Source organism: Tachyglossus aculeatus, chromosome 23 (assembly GCF_015852505.1).
Source record: "Tachyglossus aculeatus isolate mTacAcu1 chromosome 23, mTacAcu1.pri, whole genome shotgun sequence".
Taxonomy (NCBI): Eukaryota; Metazoa; Chordata; class Mammalia; order Monotremata; family Tachyglossidae; genus Tachyglossus; species Tachyglossus aculeatus.
This window is the reverse complement of record NC_052088.1, coordinates 31,945,370-31,972,756: the sequence shown is the minus strand read 5'-3', so window position 1 is coordinate 31,972,756 and position 27,387 is coordinate 31,945,370. Positions and strand designations below refer to the sequence as shown.

The 27,387-nt window shown below is 44.6% G+C and overlaps 1 protein-coding gene across 1 annotated transcript in view; it reads left to right on the top strand.

Moving 5' to 3' along the window:
* MTREX (Mtr4 exosome RNA helicase) overlaps positions 1-27,387 on the top strand; it is a 107,152-nt gene that overhangs the window by 71,839 nt on the left and 7,926 nt on the right. Inside the window, exons 19-25 of the mRNA XM_038765444.1 lie at positions 2,268-2,396; positions 11,549-11,659; positions 12,147-12,335; positions 13,497-13,660; positions 13,978-14,083; positions 18,673-18,729; positions 19,599-19,761. Of these exons, the coding sequence (XP_038621372.1) occupies positions 2,268-2,396; positions 11,549-11,659; positions 12,147-12,335; positions 13,497-13,660; positions 13,978-14,083; positions 18,673-18,729; positions 19,599-19,761 (919 nt within the window). The remainder of the gene's footprint in view (positions 1-2,267; positions 2,397-11,548; positions 11,660-12,146; positions 12,336-13,496; positions 13,661-13,977; positions 14,084-18,672; positions 18,730-19,598; positions 19,762-27,387) is intronic.

The following is a 27,387-nucleotide window of genomic DNA, read 5'->3' as shown; positions in this document are numbered from 1 at the left end:
CAGTAAAGCTAGTTCTTGTTAACTTTATCCTTTTGGAAAGCACATCTCCTCTAGGAAGCCTTCCCTTTCTAAACCCTCATGTCCTCTTTACCCGCTCCCTCCAACTTTACCCTTGCACTTGGATTTGTACCCTTTATTCACCCCTTCCTCAGGCCTACGTATCTATAATTTATCTCTATTAATGTCTGTCTTCTCCCACTAGACTGTGAACTCCTTTTGGGTAGGGAACACATCTGCCAACTCTGTTATATTGGAATCTCCCAAGCATAGAAAGATTCCAGGTGTTCACCATACATTTGATCCCTTACAGTGTTTTGAATGTTTATGGTATTTAGCGCATATTCTGTGCTAATTGCTGTAGTAGAACAAAGGAATCAGATTTCTTCCTGTGTAATAGCATTTCCCAACTAAAATAATCCAAGCCATAAGGAATACAGAGTAAGGAAGCTCAATTTTACCTGCATATTGGGTAGGGACCGTTTCTATATATTGCTGACTTGTACTTCCCAAGCGCTTAGTACAGTGCTTTGCACATAGCGCTCAATAAATACGATTGAATGAATGAATTAGCATTTATCGATCGATGGCATTTTCCGAGTGCTTACTATGTGCAGAGCACTGTTTGCAGCGGTTGGAGAGTACAATACAGCAGGGCAGGTTCTTTGCTTCAAACGTCAATTTAGCCTCGTGCCTTTAGATTGGCCGGTAGTTGCCGCATATGGATTTCATCGTCCAGAGCGGTTCAGCTAATAGCGAGTGGTTTTTATAAGCTTAAATCGAAACAGCTGCTATAAGTACCTATTATACAAAATATGATGTTGAAAGAAGTGATCTTTCCCTAATTGGTAATTAGATTATAGTAGCACTAGCGGCAGCCTGGTTCCATTTAGTTTTTACTGATAGACAAATCAGTTGACAGTGGTAAAGGGAGAGCTGCTTCTCTGGACTGACTGCCCAGCTGCATTCTACTTGAAGTTCAGTATTGCATGAAGCAAAGACATAAACAGTTGTTGTTCATTGTTTTGGCCATGACTTTAATCTGGTCTTATTAAACCCCTTGCCCTCCAAGTCAGTTTGTCTTGTAGCTGAAGCAGTGCTGTGTTGGTTGGCTGTCTGATTTTCACCTGGGGCCAGGGTCGGAGAAACGTGGCTGAAATATCTCTGCACAGTTCAGCCCGCATGACTACTAATATCATTCTTCCCCCTCTCCCCGCTTTATTCTAAAAGTACCCACATTGTCATATTGCATTTACATGAATGTTGAGGAAACGGGCGTACAGCCTTTCGTTAAGCTCGTACCTTCCAAGAGTTGACCGTTGGTTTCAATCCGTCAGCGGTGTTCGTCGAGTGCCTGCTGTGTGCAGAGCACTGTATTAAGTGCTTGGGAGAGTACAATGCAAACTCGCCTTTAGACTGGAAGCTCATTTCTATAATAATAATGATAATGATGGCATTTATTAAGTGCCTACTATGTGCAAGCACTGTTCTAAGTGCTGGGGAGGTTACAAGGTGATCAAGTTTTCCCTCAGGGGGCTCACAGTCTTAATCCCCATTTTACAGATGAGGTAACTGAGGCCCAGAGAAGTGAAGTGACTTGCCCAAAGTCATGCAGCTGACAGTTGGCGGAGCCGGGATTTGAACCCATGACCTCTGACTCCAAAGCCTAGGCTGTTTTCACTGAGCCATGCTTACATGCCAGGCACTGTGTTAAGCACTGGGGTGGATATAAGCAAATTAGGTTAGACACAGTCCCTGTCCCACATGAAACACACAGTCTCCCCATTTTACTGATGAGGTAACCGAGGCACAGAGAAGTGAAGTGACTTGCCCAACGCCACAAAGCAGACAGGTGCTGGAGCTGGGATTATAACCCATGAGAAGCAGCGTGGCTCACTTCTCTGTGCCTCAGTTACCTCATCTGTAAAATGGGGATTAAGACTGTGAGCCCCGCGTGGGACAACCCGATTACCTTGTAACCTCCCCAGCGCTTAGAACAGTGCTTTACACATAAGTGCTTAATAAATACAATTGAATGAATGAATATCTGTCCCTCTCTACTCTGTGAGCTCTTTGTGGACAGGGAATATGTCTGTTTATTGTTGTATTATACTCTCCCAAGTGCTTAGTACAATGCTCTGCACATAGTGAACATTCAGTAAATATGATTGAGTGACTGACTCACTTCTATTAATGTCCTCGGCCAATTTTGGAAGAATTGCCCTGCTCACTGATATCACTGTTTTCCTTTTTTTCCCCCCACCTTCTAGCCTAATTCTGGTGAGCTGGATCCTCTATATGTGGTTGAAGTCCTTCTACACTGCAGTAAGGAGAGTTTGAAAAATTCCGCTACTGAGGCTGCGAAACCCGCGAAGCCCGATGAGAAGGGAGAAATGCAGGTTGGTCTTGTGCTCTTGGGTGGTCAGACTTGAGAACGTGTTTTGCAAATCAGCAAGCATCAGATTTCCTGGTATGTTTCTGTAGTTTTCGAGCAGATCGAGATATGACTTCCAATTAGAAGGGGAATCCCATATGCTCAGATCACCTATAGCATGAGCTTCATGTCTCTGACCAGCCCAGACAACTCCACGGTGAAGAAGACTGGTGTTAGTGCACACACACACACAACTATTTCTTCTTTTTTCCTTTTTTTATAGTATCTGTTAAGTGCTATGTTCCAAGCATTGTTCTAAGTGCTGGTGTAGATAGAAGCTAGTCAGGTTGGACACAGTCCCCGTTCCCCATGTAGGACTCCCACTCTAAATTGGAGGGGAGGAGGGTGCGTTCATCCTCACTTTACAGGTGAAGGAACTGAGGCACAGAGAAATTCGGGGACTTGCCCAACGTCACACAGTAGGCAGGTGGTGGAACCTGGATTAGAACCCTGGTCGTCTGACTTAACTCTTTCCACTGGGCCACACTGCTTCATCTGTTTCTTCTGGCATCACCTTCCTTCCTTCCGGAGTGTTATCGCTTACGACGTTACGTGCTTACTCTTCCATGATTGCTTTGGTAGCACAAATGCATCACATTCTTCCTTTTTGGGGAAACAACTCAGAGGCTTTCCCCATCTGAAATAATCCTAGCTGTAGATGAGCCCAAGGAGAAATCTGCTGTAGCCCCAACCCTAACCATGTTTTAGCGCTACATTGTTGAAAGAACGTTCCCTGCTTCCATTTTGGATACGCCGTATTCAAAGTGCAGAGTAAAAATCCATGTGTTGGAAGACCTGAGTGCTCTGGGAAAAGCGTTGGCTGGAACTTGTCCTCTAGACTGTAAGCTCCTTGTGGGCAGAGAACATGTCTACCAATTCTGATGTAGTTTCCCCAGCACTCAGTGCAGTGCTCTGCCCACATTAAGTCCTTGGTAAGTGCCTTTGGTTGACTGTCTGCAAGAGGGAGATATTGAAGTATATGCTATTCCCTCCCTTAAAAATGCCTTTTCTGTGCTTCTGAGCGAGGTTGCTGGGTGCTGCTAGGACTGCCTCCTTCCTTCTGGTGAGTTTCTGCTAGAACTAGGCTCACGTCCACTCCTCAAGAAGAAAGGCAGAGTAGAGAGGAGAGAGAGAATGCAAACCTTACCTTCTGGCCATTCTGCCCAGTCAGGAGACGGGTGCTATTATTGCACTCCCACCACTCAGGTAGTTGTGCAGATGAGCTGCAGAAACAAATTGAGTTTAGTCTGACGTCCCCCCTCAGACCTTGAGTTTGATTTTCCCAGGCAGCTTCCGTTCAAACTAAAGTAGGAGGGCCAGGTAAATTGCCTTCTTAAAGTACTCAACCCAGGGATATCAGTTCTTTGGTTTAAAGAGCAATCTTTTTATTATAGCCTTAGATTCCTGGTAAAAAGTGCCAGGAAGAGTGTGAATGACTTCTTTCGGGCTACCAGGGGAGGTTTAGCGTTCAAGAGCAGTTATACCCCAAGTGGTGTCCAAGTGCTTTGAAAGAGTTAATGGCACTAGGAGGAGGGATTTGCTTTTCCTTCCTGCCAAGGCACGGAGTGGATGCTTTTGCCAGCTGAAGTAATCCTTGCTAAGGAGGAACATGAGGTTGAAGATGTAACAAATTAAAATTCTAGGAAGAGGCTGCATTCAGAGAAGCAGCATAGCATAGTGGATAGAACACGGGCCTGAGAGCCAGAAGGTCACAGGTCCTAATCCCAGCTCTGCTACTTGTCTATTGTGTGGCCTTGGGCAAGTCGCTTCATTTCTCTGGGCCTCAGTTACCTCATCTGGAAAATGGGGAGCGAGACTGTGAGCCCCAGTGGGACAGGGACTGTGTCCGATTTGCTTGTAGCCACCCCACGCTTAGTACAGTGCCTGGCATATAGTAAACTCTTAACAAATACCATAATTATTTGACTTTGGGCAAGTCAGCGTGGCTTAGTGGAAAGAGTACAGGCTTGGGAGTCAGAGGTCATGGGATCTAATTCCGGCTCCGCCACTTACCAGCTGTGTGACTTTGGGCGAGTCACTTGACTTCTCTGAGCCTCAGTTCCCTTATCTGTAAAATGGGGACTAAGACTGTGAGACCCACGTGGGACAACCTAATTACCTCGTATCTACCCCAGTGCTTCGAAGAGTGCTTGGCACATAGTAAGTGCTTAACAAATACCATCATTATTATTATTATTATTATTATTATTAATTTAGCCACGTCATCGAAGAAGCTAAAAAATCAGAGATAGGATTGGCGGGTTAAAATCACGGAGCTATCTGACAGCAGATTAGGTAAAAATGGGATTTTCCTCTTGGAGATTAACCACTTTTGCAAGGTTACAACTCGGAATTACATGTAGTTTGTCAGTGTATTTTTTTATTTTATTGCATAAAAGAAATATCTGCTTTCAGCAAAAACCATATTTTTTTTTGCCCTGACTTCATTAAAATTATATTGGTTCACATAAAATCGAATAGGTTGTAATGAACATTTGGGGATCATTTGGATTCCTGTTAAAAGCTGCAGTTTAGGGAAAATTGTTGGCCAGGCTGTACTTTGAATTCTTTCAATTAAAACTCATCAGGGTCTGTTAATTCCTACTTCATTATTTTCTTAAGGAAAAGTTGGATTTATGGAAAATGTGCAGAGGTAAAAATTAGTGAGACTTAAAAATAGTTGTTAGAGTGATTTGAAATTTGTCACACATTGGTATTGATTCTAGCCAGACTGTCACATCCCAAAATTAGATTTTTTGTAGGCAAATTTACAATGTCCCACACCAGACGCTTTTCTGAGGAGCAGTTCATTAGATTTGGAACATACACGAAATAAAAAATTGAAAGATTCTTTTATTTCCCTCTGCCTCAAATGAGTATGTGAAATTCAGGCCGTGTTCAAGGGAAATGGCCTCATCTAAATTACTCTGTTCCTGGGTGAATGATATGAAAATCGAATCTATCAATCAGTGGTATTTATTGAGTCCTTACTGTGTGTAAAGGTCTGTTGTAGGTGCTTGGGAGAGTACAGTACAACAGTACTCCCTGCCCACAAGGTGCTTACAGTCTAGAGGGAGAGACAGAAATTAATATAAATATATTATGGATCTCTGCAAAAGTGCTGTGGGGCTGAGGACAGACTGACTGTCAAGTGCTTGAAGGGGACAGATCCAATTGCAAAGATCATCATCATCAATCGTATTTATTGAGCGCTTACTGTGTGCAGAGCACTGTACTAAGCGCTTGGGAAGTACAAATTGGCAACATATAGAGACAGTCCCTGCCCAACAGTGGACTCACAGTCTAAAAGGGGGAGACAGAGAACAAAACCAAACATACCAACAAAACAAAACAAATAGAATAGATATGTACAAGTAAAATAAATAAATAAATAGAGTAATAAATATGTACAAACACTGTTCTTAAAACAAACAAAAAAAACCCTCATCTTACCTGCATTTGACCTGCAAGTGGCCCTGCTAACTGTTCTGTCAATTTGGGCATTTCACTGGACTGTAGAAGAAAAAGAAAAATTTATTCGTAACAAAATGATGCGGAAGGGCGAGGGAGCAGGGGAAATGAGGGCTTAGGGAAGGCCCCTTGGAGGAGATGGGATTTTTATTAGGCTTTGAAAGTGGGGAGGGGGATTCTCTTTGATATAAAGAGAGGGAGGGTGTTTCAGGCCAGTGGGAGGATGTGGGAAAGGGGTCGGCGGCAATACAGATGAGATTAAGGTTCAGTGACTCGGCGTTAGAGGAGTGAAGTAGCTTACTGGTTGGAGTAGGAAATCAGTGAGGTAAGGTAAGAGGGGTAGAGCGGATTGAGTGCCACGTGCAGTGGCCTGTACTCCATTCTAATTCCCCTTGGCCTCCCAGCTGCCTTCAACACTGGACCATCCCCTTTTCCTAGAAACATTATCTAACTTTGGTTTCACTGACACTATCCAGTCCTTGTTCTCCTCCCATGTCTCTAGCTGCTCATTCCATTTCTTTTGTGGGCTCCTCCTGCCTCCCACCCCATAGCTATGGGCTCAGTTCTGGGTCCCCTTGTATTCTTTATCTACAACCACTCCTTTGGAGAACTCATTCGCTCCCTTGGCTTCAACTACCACCTCTATGCGGATGATACTCAAATCTATATCTCCTGCCCTGATCTTGCTCCTTCTCTGTGGTCTTGTATCTCCTCCTGCCTTCAGGACATCTGTACGTGGATGTCCCGCCGGCACCTCAAAGTTAATACGTCCAAAACAGAACTACTCATCTTCCCACCCAAGCCCCGTCTTCCTGGAACATCACCGTAGAGAGCACTACCATCCTCATCATCTCACAAGCTGGTAACTGTGGCATTATCCTCGACTCATGTCCTCGTTCAGTCCACATATTCCGTCCGTCACCATAGCCTGCTGGTTCACTCATCGCAACATCACTAAAATCCCCTCTTCCCTCTCCATCCAAGCATTAATCCAATTACTTATCCTGTCCCACCTTGACTACTGCATCGGCCAACTTTCCGACTTCCTGCCTCCTGTCTCTCCCCAATCCAGTCCGAACTTCACTCTGTTGCCCAGTTCATTTTTCTACAGGCCATTTTTCCAACTCCTCCAGGACTCCCAGTGGTTACCCACCCATCTCCGCAATCAAACAGAATCTCCTTACCATTGGCTTTAAAGCACTCAGTCACCTTGCCCCCTCCCATCTTAACCTTACTGATTTCCTTCTACAGCCTAGCATGCTCACTTTGCTCCTCTAACTAACACCAACCTACTCACTGGACCTCGATCTCATCTATCATTACTGCCGAGCCCTTGTCTGCATCCTGCCTCTGATCTGGAACTCCCTCCCCCTTCAAATCCTACAGACCTGTGCTCTCCATACCATCAAACCATTTTGAGGGGAGGGGAAATATGGATGGAGTGGTGCTTTAGCAAAATGATCTGAGCACGAAAGGAGAGGGGAGAGATAGGAGTCAGGGAGATCAGCGAGGAGGCCGATGCAGCAGTCGAGGCCAGAATATGAGGAGTGCTTGGATCAGCGTGGCAGCAGTTTAGGTGGAGAAGGGGCGGATTCTAGAGATGTCATGAAGGTAGAACTGATGGATTTGGTATGTTGGTTCTCACAGTTTAAAGGGGACGGGGGACAGGTGTTTAATCCCCATCTGACAGGGAGATTTGTCCAAGTCTGTAGGCGATTGTCAGAGACAAGATTTAATCCAGGCTTCCTGCTCCCAGGCCTGTGCTGTTTTCACTAGACGAGACTGAGATGTGGTAAATCAGTGAATCAGTGGTATTTATTGAGGGTGTCCTGTGTGCAGAGCACTATACTAAGCACTTGGGAGAATACAGTATAACAGATTTGGAGGATACATTCCCTTCCCATAATGAGAGTGAGTGCAGAGTTCCTGTATTTTCCCCTTTCCTCTATGCCACTACACTCTTGTGGAACTGATCTTGCTTCTTGTACCCTTTCACATATGCTGCTTCCTAACCCATACATTCTTAGCCAAGTGATCTTACGCTTAACCAACACACTTTAAATCACAAGTACATTGGATCATCACCATTCATGAAATTCAACTTTCCCTAACCAACTCCAGTATTTCCAGTGACAGTATGGAATAACCACATTTGGTATTCTTTAGCCCTTCTGGCTACATCAGTATTACGATTTTGGGTAGCCATGGTTTTCCCTACCATCATCTGCCACTTCAAATTGCCTAAGCTCTCATTTTCCTAAGCGGGAAGGAGAACTGAGTATGTCTCAGTTTTTTTTTCAAATGCAATGCACTTCACTGTTTGCTAGTTTGTCATTAGTGATCATTTTTAAAAGGTGCAGCCACAAACTGTGGCATTGATTATAAATGTGAACTGTCTTGATTTAGAACCTTTGTGCTAGGTGACTTTCTCTCAATTTCTCCTAGTAGCCTTAATGCAGAGGAAGTAATGTATGTTTTATTCAGAGAAATATTTTACATTGCTGTTTGAGAAGAATTTCCTGGCAAGATATCAGGGTGAATGTTTTTTGCTTTAAGATTTGAAATATACCGCTTGTTACTCATGAAACAGCAGTACACCTCGTAGTTCTTAACTTTGGCTAGCATTGGTAATTTGAAATAGGCGAAGGATAAAACTGTTAATCATAGGGAAATGTCTCACAGAGCCAGTAGAAAAAAGGCAATGGAAATAAACAATCCTTTAGGAAATTGCAGTTGGCTCCTTTTAAAAAAAAAATCTTCTCTCTAGGATACTATCAATTAAATTTTTGCTGACAGGGTTATCATCTTGAAAGCATTGAGCACGTTTGAGTGTGCCTTGACTGTTTTTTCACCATATGTATTTAATTACCAAGTTATGTGAAACAGGATTAAAGAAACAAAACCTCATTTTTGATTGTTTTTTTCATATGAATAGTCATTTTGTATTCTGTGGTTCAGTGAACGGTGCCAGAAATGAAGACTATTGAAGGCTAGTAAGTGTGATAGATAAATAAGCAGTAAATTATAAACTCATTGCTTCCTTGGGCCTTTAAGAAAAAGCAAAACTTTTCTAGTTTAAGCATGTTTATAACATTTTTTATGTTTTGAAGTGAATACCGGTTTCTCTAACTGACTGTGGGATTAGTTTCGCAAGTGTGTAATTATAATAATAACGATAATTGTGGTATTTGTTAAAAATTCCTTTGTGCCAAGCATCGTACTGAGAGCTAGGGAGAGATATAATATAATTAGTTCAGACACAGCCTGATCTGGGCCTCATTGTGTACGGGAGAGGAACTGCTGTTTCATCTCCATTTGACATAGATGAGGAAACTGAGGCCCAGAGAAGTTAAATGGTTTGCCATGGGTAACACAGCAGGCAGGTGGCAGGGCTGGGATTAGAGCCCATGTCTTCTGATCCCCAGGCCCATGCTCTATAATAACAATAACAATGTTGGCATTTGTTAAGCGCTTACTATGTGCAAAGCACTGTTCTAAGCGCTGGGGGGGGATCAAAGTGATCAGGTTGTCCCATGTGGGGTTCACAGTCTTAATCCCCATTTTACAGATGAGGTAACTGAGGCTCAGAGAAGTTAAGTGACTTGCCCAAGGTCACACAGCAGACGTGGCGGAGTCACTTTTTGAACCCATGACCTCTGACTCCAAAGCCCGGGCTCTTTCCACTGAGCCACGCTGCTTCCAAAGGCTGCTCCGCTTCTCAGTGGCTGCAAGTGCTTTTGTAAACTCTCCCGTCACCCGGGGCAGGCTGAAAGGAGGGTGTACCCAACCCCGAAAGCGTGGACGCAGATGTGCAAGTGTGGGCGCGTAGGAAACGAACCCACTTCTCGACCGAAAGAGAGAGTGGGTCCCAGACGACGTCCACTCATCTCCAGGGGGAAAGAGGGGAACTGAAAACCATATCTGCCAACCCCGTCCCAGGTTGAAGGTGTGAAGGTGTGGATTCATCCTGCGGTAGAGGTTTTTCCGAAGGCCATTTGAGGGAGCTTTAGGTGGTGGTGTGAATCCTCTATCGGAGAATTTAAACCTAAAGAAGGAAGGTCTGCCTTGTGCTCTGATTCTCTGGGGAGTCAGTGGGTGGGGAATTGGTCTGTTTATTGGTCTGTTGTACTCTCCCAAGCACTTAGTACAGTGCCTTGCACACAGTAAGCGCCCAATAAATATGATTGAATGAATGAATGAATGACCAGGCAGCATCTGAAGCCTCTCTAGGCAGTTTTCATCCCTTCTGACTCCTTGGAACGACCCAACCTAATTGATAAGTGACAAGGCCACCCACCCACGCTGAGATAATCATCATCATCATCATCAATCATATTTATTGAGCGCTTACTATGTGCAGAGCACTGTACTAAGCGCTTGGGAAGTACAAATTGGCAACATATAGAGACAGTCCCTACCCAACAGTGGGCTCACAGTCTAAAAGGGGGAGACAGAGAACAAAACCAAACATACTAACAAAATAAAATAAATAGAATAGATATGCACAAATTAAATAAATAAATAAATAGAGTAAAAAATATGTACAAACATATATACATATAATAATGTTGATATTTGTTAAGCGCTTACTATGTGCAAAGCACTGTTCTAGGCGCTGGGGAGGTTACAGGGTGATCAGGTTGTCCCATGGGGGGCTCACATTAATCCCCATTTTACAGGTGAGGGAGGCCCAGAGAAGTTAAGTGACCTGCCCAAAGTCACACAGGTGACAATTGGCGGTGCCGGGATTCGAACCCATGACCTCTGACTCCAAAGCCCGTGCTCTTTCCACTGAGCCACGCTGCTTCTCCAGAAATAAATGGTAGTAGCAAGGTAATAGATGACATGAAAGTGATTTCAGGAGTATCTGGGTTATTCCAGATTATCTGGTATCCACCCCAATATGTAGTACAGTGCTGGGCATTAAGTGCTTAAGTTCCACAATTATTATTATTATTACTATTATTGCTATTATTGTTGAAGTAGTAATAGGATTTTTTTGCTGGTCAGAAGTATGAGACCTAGAAGAAACTAGGCTAGGTCAAAAAAGAAATCCAAATTGTGGGTGATTAAAAAGGTAAAATTCCTCAAGGCATAGGCTGGAGAGAGTTCGAGAGTTTATTCCATGCTTGTGGAGAGGAGAGAAAATTTCTGGGAGTTCTCTTCTGTTAGGGATTCATTCACCCTCCCTTTTCCCCCTCCTCCCACTCCCCAGCTACTAGCAAACCTTGTCCAAGTGACCAGGCCAGGTTTGGATTCATCTGCTGTCTCTTTTGAGCCACATCACCAGTTCAGAAAGAAACGTGGTCCTATATACCTGGAAAACTATTTTTGCCTTTTAATTAACCTATTTTCCAAGAGCAGTTCTAGAGCCCCCAATTGCCTGCTGGAACAGTGATTAACTTACTTCCAAAGTTATTAAAGAAGGGACTGGAAAGAGATTGCTCTTGAAGTCCATGAAATTGGAAAGCCTACAGAATAAAAGTTATGGATTGCAATGATTCTTCCTTCACTGAAGCTGTTCCTTTAGCTGCTGTGCTTTGCTGGGTCTGGCAGTGATTTTCTTTAAATCCTTGCTTTTGGAAAATTCAGCCTATTAAGCTAAGATGTGCAGTTGTAATTAATCACAAAATATTGTTTTGATAGGTTGTTCCTGTTTTGGTCCATCTTCTGTCTTCCATCAGTAGTGTTAGACTTTATATCCCGAAAGACCTGCGCCCCTTAGACAACAGACAAAGTGTGTTAAAGTCAATACAGGTAAGCCTGGCATTAGCCTGAATAACAGGCTTTCAAGACGCTGACCTTGTTCAAACTAAATTAGAGCACAGCGGGATCTATAACTTTATGAAAGCATCACCAAACAATGCTCTGTGATTACTTTCTCTCTGGCAACCAACTTTAATGCTTCAGAATAAGGCTGCAGAGGGACAGAATAATTGTTATGGGAGGTGGAGCAACTGTGTCTAAGGGGTTTTTTATAGAAATGTGGCCAGCGTCAATGGGAGGTTGGTTTCCCCACTACCTCAGCTCCCGGGGAAAGAGCCATCAAAGGGGAGCCTATCGGGGCTCTCTCCTCCAGTAGAACCCTTTTACACTCAAAACTCAGGGTGTTGAGGGGGGTCTCCGTGTCTTGCCTCACATATAAAGCCGAAGCCTCGTATTAATCATTCAGTAGCAGCTGTTCTTCTTGCCCCTCCCATGCTGTGTCATAATGGATTCTTATCTGGAAATTATGTACTCTCAGGAAGTACAGAAGCGGTTTCCCGACGGAGTCCCATTGTTAGATCCCATTGATGATATGGGCATCAAAGACCAGGGACTGAAAAAAGTCATCCAAAAAATCGAGGCTTTTGAGCATCGAATGTATTCTCACCCGCTCCACAACGACTCCAACTTGGAAACGGTCTACAAGCTGTGCGAAAGGAAAGCGCAGGTAGGACTCGCCGCCTGCATGTACTCGGCATCGATGGAGCGGATTGAACTGTGGTGTGCTAACCGGCTTTAAATAGCAGCTTTTCTCCTCCAAGACCCAGCAGCCCCAGTAGATCCTCTCTTCTCTCCCGGCTTCCCTCCACCCCACTCTAGTAGTTTGGGTCCCCCCAGATATTTGTGGGGTGAGGTTTGGGTTCCAGAGAACTAAGCTTCTCCTGGCAACTCCCCAGCCCTGAGCCTGCCCTAGGAACTGGGCCTGACCACTGTGGGGATGGGGCATGTGCCTGCCCCTGACAGGGAATGTGTCTGTTCATTCTTCTCTTGTACTCTCCCAAATGCTTAGTTCAGTGCTGTGCACCCAGTAAGCGCTCAATAAATATGATAACTGACTGAGTTGTCAAGCTGCAATAGCTACTGGCTGCGGCAATGGGAGGAGAGAGAGGAGATGGGTTTTTAGGGTGCCGGAGAAGAGATGGAAGATAATAATGTTATGGTATTTGTTGAGCATTTACTATGTGCCAGGCACTGGAGAACCAGAGGTGGAGATGCTGGTGATTGAACCCCGGGCCTCATGAAGCAGGGGATTTTTTTCTCATGTCACCGCTTCTCTCCTTTCTCCCTATTTCTTCTCTCACCTCCCCCTTCTCTTCCTCCTCTCTTGCTCTCATTCCTGCTTCCCTTTCCACTCAACTACCTCATCTCTTTCCTTCACTCTTTTCCCCTCTTCTCTCTCACGCTTCCTCCTTGTCCCTCTCCCCTCCTGTCCACTTCCTCATTTCCACCCTCCCTATTCCCTCTCCTTCTGCCCTACCTTTCTCCTTTAGCCAGCTTTCTCCTCTCCCCGTCTCCCTCCCTGGACATGTCTGAGCAGGGATCAGTTCTGGCATTTTCAAAGCAAGGAGTGCATTCCCCCGCTCCCCGTGGGTGGGTAGGGTTGGACTACACTCCTTGCCTTGTCTCACCTCCTCATTCATTCATTCAGTCGTATTTGTTGATTGCTTACTGTATGCAAAACACTGTACTAAGCTCTTGGGAGAGTACAGTATATATTTTTTCCTTTTATGGTCGGAGCATCCCCCCCATTTCAAATCGGAGAGACTCCAGGTTGTCTCTGGCGAAGGCAGTGTTTGACCCTTGTTTCATATGGTGGGTTTTTTTCTAGATTGCAGTGGATATTAAAGGTGCAAAGCGAGAGCTGAAGAAAGCGAGAACGGTCTTACAGATGGATGAGCTCAAATGTCGCAAACGGGTTCTGCGGCGGTTGGGCTTTGCCACATCTTCTGACGTCATAGAGATGAAGGGGCGAGTGGCTTGTGAGATCAGCAGGTAAACAGACAGTTGGCCAGAAGAAGTGGTTATTGTCACATAGTCAGGCCGCTTGTTCCGGGGGGAGTGAAAGCTGACTTCCAAGTTCTTTATCCTCTTTTTCTACTCAAAACCTAATCGAAACTCTGTTTCAGTTCTGGTCAACCCACTTAAAACGGAAGTGCTGTTATTTCCCTTATTTCTTTTGACCTTTGCAAAACATGCTACCCCCGTCCCTTCCAAAATGGCCAGACTGCGCCTGTTTAGAAAGCTGTTCTCTTTTAACATAAACATATTCTCTTCTTCACTCTCTTCTGTATTGCTTCTTTGGCTCTTAGTGCCGATGAGCTGCTCCTGACCGAAATGATGTTTAATGGACTTTTTAATGACCTGTCGGCCGAACAAGCAACTGCATTACTGAGCTGTTTTGTGTTCCAAGAAAATGTGAGTTACTTTGCTAAATTGAAAAAGAGCTTATCAAGCTAACCGTCATAGAAATGGGGCTCGGGCACAAGCCAAAGTATTTGGGAAGGATGAGTATGGGGGAGAGTTGTAGTAACAGTATCTTAATTATGAGGAAGTACCCAAAGACGTGAACCCGGGAGAATTTTGGAGGACAGTAGAAGGAGGCATGGAAGGATTCAAGAAAGACATTATAAATAATAGACATTATAAAATATAATGACATTATAATAGACATTATAATATAATAGACATTATAAAATGAGCCTTTTTGCCTTTCTTATTACGACTCAGAATAGGCAGGTTCAAACTCATAGAAAGTTAAAGCCTAGAAAGTATAGAACTCTTATTTTGCTAGAAAGAATGAGCAGTATGAGTGAAACGAAAGTGTAAATGGAGTTAGGTTAAGATGTTTTCTTTAAAAAAATCAGAGAAGGACTTGAAGGGTGACTAAGGAAACTTGAAGTGATAGGTGAGCTTTTTCCTTGGGCACAGAAGAGTGATCAGAAAGTGTCATTATTGGCCCAGGCATCATTTTTAATGTTAGTCGAGTTGTACTTTCAACAACTGTTAAAGAAACCCAAAATAAGCCTGTTGGTTTGCAGGACTGACAAGTACGCAAAATTATCCCTCCATTTTGTTATTTGGAGCCAACATAGTTTTCTCTGAGAGAAAATGAGTCTGGTCTCTCTCTTTTTATGGTATTTAGTAGGCACTTATCATGTTCCAGGCACTGTAGAAACAGGCTAATTAGGTTGTACCAAGTCCGTGTCCGTCATGACGCTCACAGTCTTTAATCTCCATTTTACAGATGAAGGAACTGAGGCATAAAGAAGTGAAGTGATTTGCCCAAGGTCACACTCTTTCGAGAGTTTGCTCCTTAGTGTGAAATTGACAGGAAGACCAAGTCGAGTGCATTTTGTCTTCCTAGGACAGTTTCATTTACAGCGTCCCCCCCTGACCCCACCTCTTTCCTATTAGGTGATGGTTGCAGTCTTGTGAATTGAGGAAAACCCGTCGCACTGCAGCAGTTACCTGTGGTGGCGATTCATGCGGGACAGGCTTGTGAAATCAGAAGAACATTCCTTAATTGGCTGATCTTGTTGTAGCCAACAGCCTGTATTGGAAACACAGGTTATCACAGACCTAAGTATTCACGTTGGTCATCTCTTCCTACTGGTCTCCATCTATTTAGCCAGATAGCAAATTGATACAGTGGTACCAAATTGCTTTCCTGTACCAGTCAACAAAGGGAAGCAGCATGGTGTAGTGAATAGAGCACGGTTCTGAGATTCCGGAGGTCCTGGGTTCTAATCCCGACTGCTGTATGTCTTCTCTGTGTCCTGGGGCAAGTCACTTCACTTCTGTGCCTCAGTTACCTCATCTGTAAAATGGGGGTTGAGACCGTGAGCCCTACCTGGGACAGGGACTATGTCCAACCGGATTTGCTTGTATCCACACCAGTGCTTAGTACAGTGCAGGCATATAGTAAGCACGTAACAAATATCACAGTTATTATTATTATTTTTTTAAACATTGCCATTTTCTGTCCTGTGATTTTAGAGTCCACCGATGGAAGTAGTGTAGCCTAGTGGAAAGAGACTGGGCCTGGGAGTTAGAGGTCCTGATATCTAATTGTGGCTCAACCATATGCCTGCTCTGTGACCTTGAGCAAGTCAGTTCACTTCTGTGCCTCAGTTTCCCCATTTATAAGATAGGGATTCAATTTCTGTTCTCCCTTCTTAGTGAGGCCTGTGTGGGACAGGGACTTTGTAGGACTTGATTAGCTCAAATCTAACCCAATGCTTCGTATACAGTGCTTGACAAATAGTAAGCTTCTAACAGTACTATTGTTATTATTATTTATTATTTAGGGCACTGCCTTTCTAGCATAAATTAGTTCCTGGGGATAAGTATAAGCATCTGGAAGGCAACGTAACACTTCCAGACAGTTGAGCTGCCATCTCGGCCCAGGACTGCATGTTGCTATCCTGGGTTTTTGAAAGGCTTCTTCCCTAGTAGCCTGAAAGGACTGATCAGGCTCCTAGGGGTCTACCACGTTTCCAGCCCGGAATTTCCTGGTAGCATCTGGCCAAAACCAACGGGAGAGATCTGTTTTAGGTGGAGGGTTTCACTTGGGAATGCTGTTTGGGATAAACATCTAGATTTTATGAAGTTAATCTTAGAGCACTGAAAAAACGTCGTTGCTAAAATAATTTTCCAGGACAGTAAAGTCAGTTGTAATAAGGCAAATAAAATAACTTTTCTGCACATCTGAGGCTTAAAGGTCATCCATCTTGTCAAACTTTCTGGTGGCTAATTTTGTGAATTATATTTTTTATGAAGAAACAGTCCAAAAATCCCCTCTTCTAAGAGGCCAAGCATGTCATTTCTTCAAAGTCGTCTGACTCGGTCAGCCAAACCACAGGCTCCTAAATCATGATACACCATGTCACTGGGTGAGGCGCCAATTTAATAACTCAAGTTCAGTGATGCTCAGTCATCAACTCCTGAGGATGTACATTTCAACTTCAAAAAGGTTGAATTTGCAAGCCGGAAAGCCACATAGGGTGATGCCAATCCATTGGAGAAGCAAGTTCATGGATAAGATGGTCTTCCTTGGAGTATTAAAAGCTTTCTGGAAGGTTGTTCTCAGTCAATCAATCAGTGGTATTATTGAGCACTTACTGTGTACAGAGCACTGTACCAAGTGCTTGGAAAATGGGCTTCTCATTTCCTCCCCTCATGCTCCCCCCTCCCCCAACCCCCCCAAATGATATGTTCTAAGACATTAAAAATTACAAATAAATTTTTGCCCAGAAGAATTAAGTGTTAAGTTTTTGATCAGTATATTTTTGGAGCCACCATAACAGCTGCTCGTAATCAGCGGCTTCTGTGTTCTGCCCCCCCCCGCTTTTGATGTTGACCGACTTTGATGTTGAACAGACGACTTCACCTTTTGAAGTCTTAAGTTGTCCATCTTTAATATGTGCATAATAATAATAATTATGCCCCTGCTGTTGTTCCAGAGGAAAGAACTCCACTCTGGGAATCGGGAGACCTGGGTTCTGGGTCGAGCATCCCAGGAGGGTAGCCCTTGGACTTGCTCGGAGGAATTGATTTTAGAGCTGATGACTTTGTGCAGCGCCTGGGTTCTGGTTTCTGTCCTGCCTGTTGGGGCAAGGCCGTCAGCGGTCAAGGGTTCTGATTGATGACCTACTTACCGCCTTTCGTGAGGTGGACAGGTAGCAGGAAGTCAAAGAAATGGTTGGCTTGGGCCCACAGTGGCTGCCAAGATCACCACCTCTTGGGTCCCGATACTATTGTCCAACATGGACATTAGGCTGTGCTCACTTTGGTCATAAATTCCATTCTGATAATACTGGTATTTCTTAAGCACTTACTGTGTGTTAAGTGCTGGAGTAAGCACAAGATAATTAGGTTGGACACAATCCCTGTCCCGCATGGGGCGTTCAGGCTAAGCCAGAGAGTGTGAAAATTTAAGTACAGAGACATTAGGTGACTTGTCTCAAAGTCACCTAGCAGACCGGTGACAGACCCAGGATTAGAAACCAGTTCTTCAGACTCTCCGGCCCAAGTTCACTCATCAGACGAGTCAGTCATATTTACAGAGCACTTACTGTATACAGAGCACTGAACCAAACACTTGGGAGTGTACAATTCAACAATAAACAGACACATTTCCTGCCCACCGCTAGCTTACAGGCTAGAGGGGGAGACAGACATTGATAGAAATAAATAAATTAAAGAAATGGACGTAAGAGCTGTGGAGCTTGGAGGTGGGGGGTTGGGGTGAATACAGGGAGAAAGTCAGGATGACGCAGAAGGCATTGGGAGAAGAGGAAAGGAGGGCTTAGTCAGGGAAGGCTTGGAAGAGATGTGCTTCTCACCCGTGGGCCTGCTCCCTGGCCTGGGGCAAGCGTTTGAGCCGCCAAACCAAGCAGAGGGGTGGGCAAAGGGAAAGGCAGGACGTGATATGATGTGGAGAGAGGGGAGGAGGAAGGGAGGCAGAGAGAGAAACAGATAGGATGAGAGGGAGACCGAAGAAGGAAGGGAGGAAGCAGAAAGGAACTGGAAGAAAGAAGTATGTTGCTGAGCTAATCGGTGACAGACAGATCATTCTGTTATTGTTAACACTCTTCCCTAAGTTGTCTGTAAATCTGCCCTGTTTTGTTTTCACCTTATTCTCAAGAAACTTTAAAAAGTATTCATTCATTCATTCAATCGTATTTATTGAGCGCTTACTTTGTGCAGAGCACTGTACTTAGCGCTTGGCAAGTACAAGTACTCCTTTACAGCCAAACTTGCTCATAACAAAGTTTACTATTTGTGCTAAGAGTTCTCTATTAGTCAATCAGTGACATTTATTGAGCACTCATTATGTGCAGAGCACTGTACTAAGCACTTGGGACAGTACAGTGCAACAGAACTGGCAGATACATTTCCTCTAGGCCCTGGAATTTACTTTTCAAAGACTCCCATATAGTAAAACCCCCTCAAATTTATCCCTTCCATTTTGTGACGAATAAATTTTTCTTTTTCTTCTACAGTCCAGTGAAATGCCCAAATTGACAGAACAGTTAGCAGGGCCACTTCGTCAAATGCAGGTAAGATGAGGTTTTTTTGTTTTAAGAACAATTTGGCCATTAAAAGCTAGACTCGTCAAAGAGTCTTGATAGTTTAATCTTGAGCATCTTTCCCTCAGTGGTTGCCAATTTTAGGGTAGACTTAATTCTGAGATTAAAATGTTACTGCTTTGCTGTAAACAAACTGGAGATTTGATTTCATTTTCTTTCTTTGGCTTATTTTAGTTTATTACATAGGACTCTTGGGGTTTAGCAGCACTAATTACTCAAAAGCACCGCAGTGAAATGAAGTTGCACCTTTCAGTCCTGGTGATTAACCAGAAGCATTAAGATGAACAGTTAAGCTAAGCATTCAAACACTGAAGAATTTCCACTTCAGTCATTTAGCAGAATGTATGGAGCAGCCCGTCTGTGCAAAGCAAGGCTTGGAAGAGCATAATAAAAGCAACGATAACTGAAACTGTCCTGATTATTTGGATTTCTTGTTTTTAAAAACATAAATAGTTTTGGTAAACTAGAAAATATCTTGTGATTTATCTTAGTCATGAACCAAATTCGGTAAAGGCTAGAGTTCTCTAAAACTATTTACACCTGTATGTGTGCAGTGAGAAAACTATACAATGTGTACACTAGCCTGCATTTTACACATCAGTCGTGACTCTTTACATGCCCAAATCTGACCACATCAGTTAAAGTAAATGGAATAGAATAAATCCAATCTTAGTCAAGAAAAAGGATTCATTTTGGTCTAAAAGAGTAAGATCTCCTAATGCATTTGTCCACTTGCAATGAGGTATTTGATGTTTTACCTTCAGCTTGCTTCTTTGAGGGACACTTAGCTCACATGCATTTAACTTGCCCTTCTAAAAACCCACTTCTTTTTTTTTAAGGAATGTGCTAAAAGAATTGCCAAAGTTTCTGCGGAAGCTAAATTAGAAATTGATGAGGAGACTTATCTGAACTCCTTCAGGCCCAATTTAATGGATGTCGTTTACACGTGGGCTAATGGAGCGACATTTGCTCACATTTGCAAAATGACGGACGTCTTTGAAGGTGAGTTAACATTTCCTTTTCAATAGTTTCAGTTAGGGAAGAGTTCAGAGGCTTGGCGTTAATTAGCTTCCCTTCAACATAGATTGAAGAATAGTCTCAGGAGAGCAGGAAAAAAAAGCTCAAAATAAAGGCAGAATAAGTAATCGACCAAGCTAGACATAGTGGCTTAATCCCTTTCTTTCAGATGGAAAAGTGGAGTCTCTTGAAAACATAACTCATGAAGTTTGAAACTTTTGGTGAGTTCTACTAACCACTTGTCCAAATACTTGCCGCCTCAACCTTTGAAAATCTACAGTCGTTGCAACTGTAGTGTCAATCTGGGGAAAATATGATTTAAAGTTTGCATCAGTTGATTTTTCTTTTCTCAAATGCCAAGCTGCTAGTTGTTGTCAGAGAGTAATTGTGCTTTTATGCTACTAAAATGAGAGCCAGGCAGGGAGTTTGGAAAAGAAAATGGAGGCTTTGCTTTAATGTCACTAATGCCGTATTCATAGTAATGAGTTATTAAAGCAGAGGAGATTATCCCCATACAAGATTAGGGACAAGGTTAGGTGTCAGGAGCAGGACAAATCTGTGCTAATTGCAGGCTGTTGGCCCAGATATCTAATATGTTTAAACTGTTTTCATTCTGCCAGCATTGTTCTTTGGGATGTCAGCCTTTTATTTGCAAGTTATCCTCTTTCATTAAAAAAAAAAAGAGGTACAGTATATATTTTGTCTGATAAAGAAAAAAGACATAATGATAATTGAATTTGTTCAGCACTTACAATGCCAAGTGTTGTTCTAAGTGCTGGGGTAGATATAAGATAATTACATCAGACACAGTCCTTGTCCCTCTTGGCTCACTGTCTTAAGTAGGAGAGAAAACAGATATTGAAGCCCTGTTTTTACAGATGAGGAGAGTGGGACATAGAAGTAAAGTGAGCTAACTGAGGTCACGCAGCAAGCAGTTGGCAGAGCTGAAATTAGAACCCAGGTCCTCTGATTCTCAAACCTCTTTTTCTTCTTCTTCGGGCTGCTCCCCTTTTCTCTTTGTTCCATTTTCCCTTTTAAAAAAAAATATGTTTGGGAAGGATTTTCTTTTTCTTTTTACCACCCTGATACCCATTCTTCCACCTAGTGACAGATAATATCTGCTTATGAATTTTGTTGAATTCTTGATGAGAAAAATCGTGTTATTTTGCCTTTCCATGTCTGCTCTAAATGATACTCTCAAGACCATCCCAATCCGATTTGGTGGAAATCACAGAATGTACAATCTCCACTTTTGTAAACCTCCTGGGGACTCTTTGTAACTATTGAGACCCCGCCTCCCACCCCCCACCCAACCCTTTCAACTCTTTGCCAGAGTTCCAGTAACCCAAAGGGAAACAGATGATCTTCACTGCTTTTGTTTGTGTGTTTCTGTTCCACTGCCAGGTTAGAAAACCTAACGGGTCGGCAAGCTTTTAGCCTATGAGCAGCTGAGTTAAGATTGCTATAAACTGAAGTATTCTTGGTTTATATTTTGATGGTTCTTCTTGTATAGTGCTTCATAAATCAAGGAGTTTTGCGGGCTTTTCCAGAACAGGCGGTGAGCGGTGGCTCCAGAGAATCCTGGAGCTGGAGAGGAGAGGTTTACTGGGAATGACTCCCTCCGGAGACTGGCAGTTGTCTATTCCCATACCAGATGATTGACGTAAAAGCAAGCAGCGTGGCCTAGTGGGAAGAGCCCGGGCCTGGCCGGGAGCGGTCAGGGAACCAGGGTTCTAATCCCAGCTCTGCCACTTGCCTGCTGTGTGATCTTGGTCAAGTCACTTAACTATTCTGGGCTTCAGTTTCTTCACCTGTAAAATGGGGAGTCAATCCCTGTTAATAATAATAATGGCATTTATTAAGCGTTTACTATGTGCAAAGCATTGTTCTAAGCACTGGGGAGGTTGCAAAGTGATCAGGTTGTCCCACGGTGGGGCTCACAGTCTTAATCCCCATTTTACAGATGAGGTAACTGAGACACAGAGAAGTGAAGCGACTTGCCCAAGATCACACAGGTGACAGTTGGTGGAGCCGGGATTTGAACCCATGACCTCTGACTCCATAGCCCGTTCCCTTTCCACTGAGCCATGCTGCTTCTGCTTCCCTGTTCTCCCCCCTCTTTAAACCGTGAGCCCTGTGTGGGACGGGGACTGTGTCCGACCTGATTCTCTGGTATGTACTCCAGTGCTTAGTACAGTGTTCCAGTCAATCAGTTGATCAGTCAGGTCAGTGGCATTTACTGAGGGCTTAGAAATTGTTTAACATTAGTAGTAGTATTGTAATTATTATTTCTGGGTGGCCTTTGCCGGCGTTTCATGCCCCCGACCACCAAGAACTTCCTTCCCGGTACCTAACTGAGCGTCCCTTTGGCTTTAACTCGAGCTGTTTCCTCTTGTTCATTCTTCTGCGGACACGTTAGACTCCCGGTCCTTGTCCTCCCCAGAAGTCCTCAGACGTTTGAAGTGTTAGCCATCCTGCCCTCCCTCCCTCCACCTTCTCTTCTCCAGGCAATCCCCTCCCATTCCTTTTCTCCTGAGACCCATCTTCCATCCCTTGGGCCATTTTTTCCTCCCATTCTTGGGGTCCCCTTGGCCGAGACGACCAGGGGCCGAGCGTTCCAGTGTAGAGCGGAACGGCTCTGTCTCCATCTAAGGGGAGCTCTGAGGAGCTCGCTGCCAACCGTGACCTTGTGGGGCTCTTCCCAGTGTTGTTGCTATTGTTCACATCATTGGTATCATCTCTTTCTGACACAGAGTGAACATATCAAAGGGATGTGTGCATGTGTGTGGCTGGCTCTTAGGCTCTAAATTCCCATTAATTGGGATAGTAGGACAAAGGCGGGCAGGAAGAGCAAACAGAGAGAAAGCTGTTGACACAGCTAGAAGGAGCTTAGGGAGGAAAAGGCGAGGCAGATAAATCCGGAACAAACAAGAGTGACAGTGATGTAAGAGAGGAGTGTGCTCCACAGACAAGCAGGCAGGATAAATAAAAAAAGACGGTATTGCTGTTTCTAAATTCAAACTCACTGATGAACTAAATGTTTACACTGGCTTTGTTTAACGCAGTTTAATGAAGTTGGCCTTATCGAGATTCCGTGACGAAGCTTTCGGATAAGTCACGGTTCCCGATGAGAAAAATCAGCTCGTGTGCTTTCACAGCACACCCGCTAAGAGCATATGGTTATTAACATTGTCACTGTAGTTATCTGTGATTACCGGGGTATTGCGGTTTCTCTGTACTGTAGCAAACATTTGGGCTCTGAGGTGGAAGATTCTTCCAATGCAGCACAGATGGGGCTTTCAAGCGGTAGCCTACCAAGCTAGAGAAGCAGCGTAGCTCAGTGGAAAGAGCCCGGGCTTGGGAGCCAGAGATCATGGGTTCTAATCCCAGCTCTGCCACTTGTCAGCTGTGTGACTTCGGGCAAGTCACTTCACTTCTCTGGGCCTCAGTTCCTCGTCTGTAAAATGGGGACTAAGCCTGTGAGCCCCACGTGGGACAACCTGATCACCTTGTATCCTCCCCAGCGCTTAAAGCAGTGTTTTGCATGTAGTAAGTGCTTAACAAATGCCATCATTATTATACCAAGTTGGCAATTCCTGCTCCTTAGGCCAGTGACTTTGTGGCTTTCCTGTTTCAATAAGGGAAACCTCTCTTCACACTCTCTCTCCCCTTTTCTCTCTCTCCGTCTCTTCCCCCGCCTCTCCTCCCGCCTTCTTCACACTCCGCTGTTGGCCAGCCTCCAAGCTGCAAAATTGCTGAAGAGAGGTGAGGGGATGATGGAGAGATCAGGGAGAGGGATGCACACACGCACGCCCCCCCCCCCCCCACCCCACCCCCCACCCCCGAACAAGCCTAAATCTAAAAGTCTTTACTTGCTCAAGTCACTGGTGTCCCTCTGTGGTCAAGCGCCATTGAGGAAACCCTATGGCCGGCGGGTCGGCCCAGGAGACTTTGTCCCAAACGTCTGTAACCTTCCCAATTTCCCCGCCATTCGGTTTGGCCGTCCGAAGCTCACCACCCCCTCCTCAAGCTGGTGATTGGAAACCTGCCGAGGCCACCTCACCTGCAGGAAGCCCGTCAGTCTGTCAGTCAGTGGCATATATTTAGCGCTTACTGTGTGCAGAGACTGTACTAAGCACATTTGAGAGGACAGTAACAGACACATTCCCTGCCTACAGTGAGCTTACAGTCTAGAGGGATCAGGCGGCTGGCTGGGTGACTTATTCCCCCACCTTGCTCTCCGGGAAGCTGGAGACTGGAACTGAAGGCCCCTCTCGAGGCTCAGGTCTCCTGGTCAGAAACTGCTCGGCCCCCCTAGATGCCACTCTTTCCACCCTCCTTCCTCAGAGGCGCCAAAGGCATTTTCCAGAGCAATTGTTGGCGAGCTCGAAGCAGAATGAGTGGCTTTGAAAGAAGGTATCTGAAGAAAAACAACTTTACTTGACGATTTTAGGGAAAACGGTGGGAATTTAGTTGCCACCGTATAGAATGGCTGCCTCCGTTGAAATAACGGCAGCGTTGAGGCCACGGAGGCTGGAATTGTAAGAAGGAAGGTTTGGGCCTTCTAGGGCAGGGCACAATTTGTGGGAAGTCTGACTTGGGGAAATTAGATCTATTGCTTAGAAGAGGAAATTTCAAGCAGCAACCTTCAGAAACAGGAGTGGGGAATTTAAAACACAAGATACTACCATTACCAGGAAAGGCCTTTATAGAAACCATTGACCAGTATACACAGTAGCATCGAAAGAATGATTAAAAATAATGGTATTTGTTAAATGCTTACTAAGTGCCAAACATCGTACTGAGTGATGGGGTAGATAGAAGATAATCGGGACAGACACAGTCCCTGGCCCACACAGGCAGGGCTCACAGCCTAAGGAGGTGGGGGAAAGGGAATTGAATCCCTATTTTGCAGCCGAGGAAGCTGCGGCACAGAAAAGTGAAGTGACTTGCCCGGAATCACACAGCAGGTAAGGGGCAGAGCCAGCATTAGGACCCAGATTCTCTGACTCCCAGCCTGTGCTCTTTCCACGAGGCCAAACTGCATTCAAATAAGATCTCTTTAGCTGGAAAAATTGGGGAGTGAGTGCCCGGAGATAGGATTGCCAAAGAAGCTTCTTTGGAAAACATGGATTTACGGCCACAGGATGGAATTGTAGCCAGTAAAATTTAAATGGCTTAAAGATATAAGGCACAGTTTAGAACTGTAAGAAGAAACTTTTATGTTAAACCATTAGGACTGCAAGATCAGAGGATTAAAATGTAAAAAGCCTTAAAAAGACTTTAGGGATTTGCAGCCTATCAATCAATAGTGTTTTTTGAACATTTGCAGAGCACTGTAGTAAGAACTTAGAAGAATGCGGTAATAGGCCTGATTCCTGCCCTCATCATCAATCATCATCAGTCGTATTTATTGAGCGCTTACTGTGTGCAGAGCACTGTACTAAGCGCTTGGGAAGTACAAATTGGCAACATATAGAGACAGTCCCTACCCAACAGTGGGCTTACAGTCTCCTCAGTCATTCATCGATCATTTTTGTCCAGGATTTACTATGTGCAGAGCACTGTATTACTGAGTGTTTGGGAGAGGGCAGTAGAACAGCGTTGGTGGACATGTTCCCTGTCCACAAAGAGCTTACGGTCTAGAGGGCAAGACACATTAGTATAAATAAATGAATTCCTGCTATGTGCTTAAGTGCTGTGTGGCTGAGGGAGGGGTGAGTAAAGGGAGCAAATCTAAGTGCAAGAGTGATGCAGAAGGAAGCGGGAGAAGAGGGGATGAGGGCTTAGTCGGGGAAGGCTTCTAGGAGATGTGCTTTAAATAGGCTTTCAAGGTGAGGAGAAATCATCTATTGGCTATGAAGGGAGGGGCGTCACAGGCCAGAGGCAGGGCGTGGGCATGAAGTCGGTTGCGAGAGAAATGAGATGGATTAGCATTAGAGGAGCGATGTGTGCGAGCTGAGTTGTAGGAGAGGGCAAAGTGATTTGAGTGCTTTAAAGCCAATGGTGAGGAGGTAGGAGAGGGCAAAGTGATATGAGTGCTTTAAAGCCAATGGTGAGGAGTTTCTGTTTGATGCCGAGGTGGTTAAGCAACCACTGGAGGTGCCCAAAGAGTGGGGAAACATGGCCCAAACACTTCTGTAGAAAAATGATCCGGGCAACAGCGTGAAGTAGGGAGATCAGCAAGGAGGCTGTTAGAGTAATGAAGGTGGGATAGAGTAAATGCTTGTTTCAACATGGTAGCAGTTTGGACGGAGAAGAAAGGGCAGGTTTTAGCCATGTTGTGAAGGTTGAACTGAGTGGATTTGGTGACAGATTAAACGTGAGTTGAATGAGAGAGATCAGTTGAGGAGAACACTAAGGTTACAGGCTTGTGAGACGGAGGATGGTTATGCTGTCTACTGTGATGAAAAGACCTGGGGGTGGATAGAGTTTGGGTGGAAGATGAGTTCTGTTTTGGACATGTTCGGTTTAAGGTGTTGGCTGGACATCCAAATAGAGAGATGTCCTGAAGGCAGGAGGAAATACGAGGCTGCAGAGAAGGAGAAAGTTCAGGACTGGAGGTGTAGATTTGGGAATTATCCACAAGGAGATGGTAGTTGAAGCTGTGGGAGCGAATGAGTTCTCCAAGGGAATCGGCGTAGATGGAGAATAGAAGGGGGCCCAGAAATGAGCCTTGAGGGACTCCCAGTTAAGGGGTGGGAGGCAGAGGAGGAGCCTGCGAAAGAGACTGAGAATGATAGGAGGAGAAACCGGAGAGGACATTGTCGGTGAACCTGAGGTTGGATAATGTTTCCAAGAGAAGAGGGTGGTCACGAGTGTCAAAGGCAGCTGAGAGGTTGAGGAGGATTAGGATGAAGTAGAGACCATTGGATGTGGCAAGAAGGAGATCATTTGTGACCTTTGAGAGGACGATTTCTGTGGAGTGAAGGGGGTGGAAGCCAGATTAGAGGGGGTTAAGAAAGAATTGGAGGAAAACTGCTGGAGAGAGTGGGTGTAGACCACTCCCTCAAGGAGCTTAGAATCTAGTAGTAGGAGACAGACACTCAAAGCAGTTGTATCTGGAAGGAAGTAAGAGAGTATAAAGCAAAGCCCACAAGGGCTATGGGGGTTGCCAGCCGCTGTGTGTAGGAGAAAAGGGAAGAGCCGGAGAACTGGACTCTTATTGCTGGAGGAAGGCTCTTTGAAAAAATCTGCGGGCTTAAAACCCAGAAGGTACCATTAGGTAGGAAAGGGCTGGGGGAAAAAACTAAGTTGCAGGCTAGCAGGAAAGGAAGATCACAACGCAAACAGCAGTGTTTACAGAGGAAAGTTAGAGACTGAGAGCCCAGAATCTGAAACGGTGAGAAAGTGACTTTGAAAAATGTAAACCTTATGATGTGCGGCCCCCTGTACCAACAAAACCGAAACTTGCAGCTCAGAGTATCCAGTTGCAAGCTGCAGGCTGAGGAAGAAAGTTAACATTTGAGAGCCTGAATATAAATTTAAGGAGAAAAATGGATAAACCCAGAAGCCCGGATTCTAAGGCAGGTCTTCAGAGAAAGCAGTTAGGGCATCGCAAAAGCCTTTCCGCTCCTAAACAGAGACTCACCCGTTCTCTGCTGGAGGTCG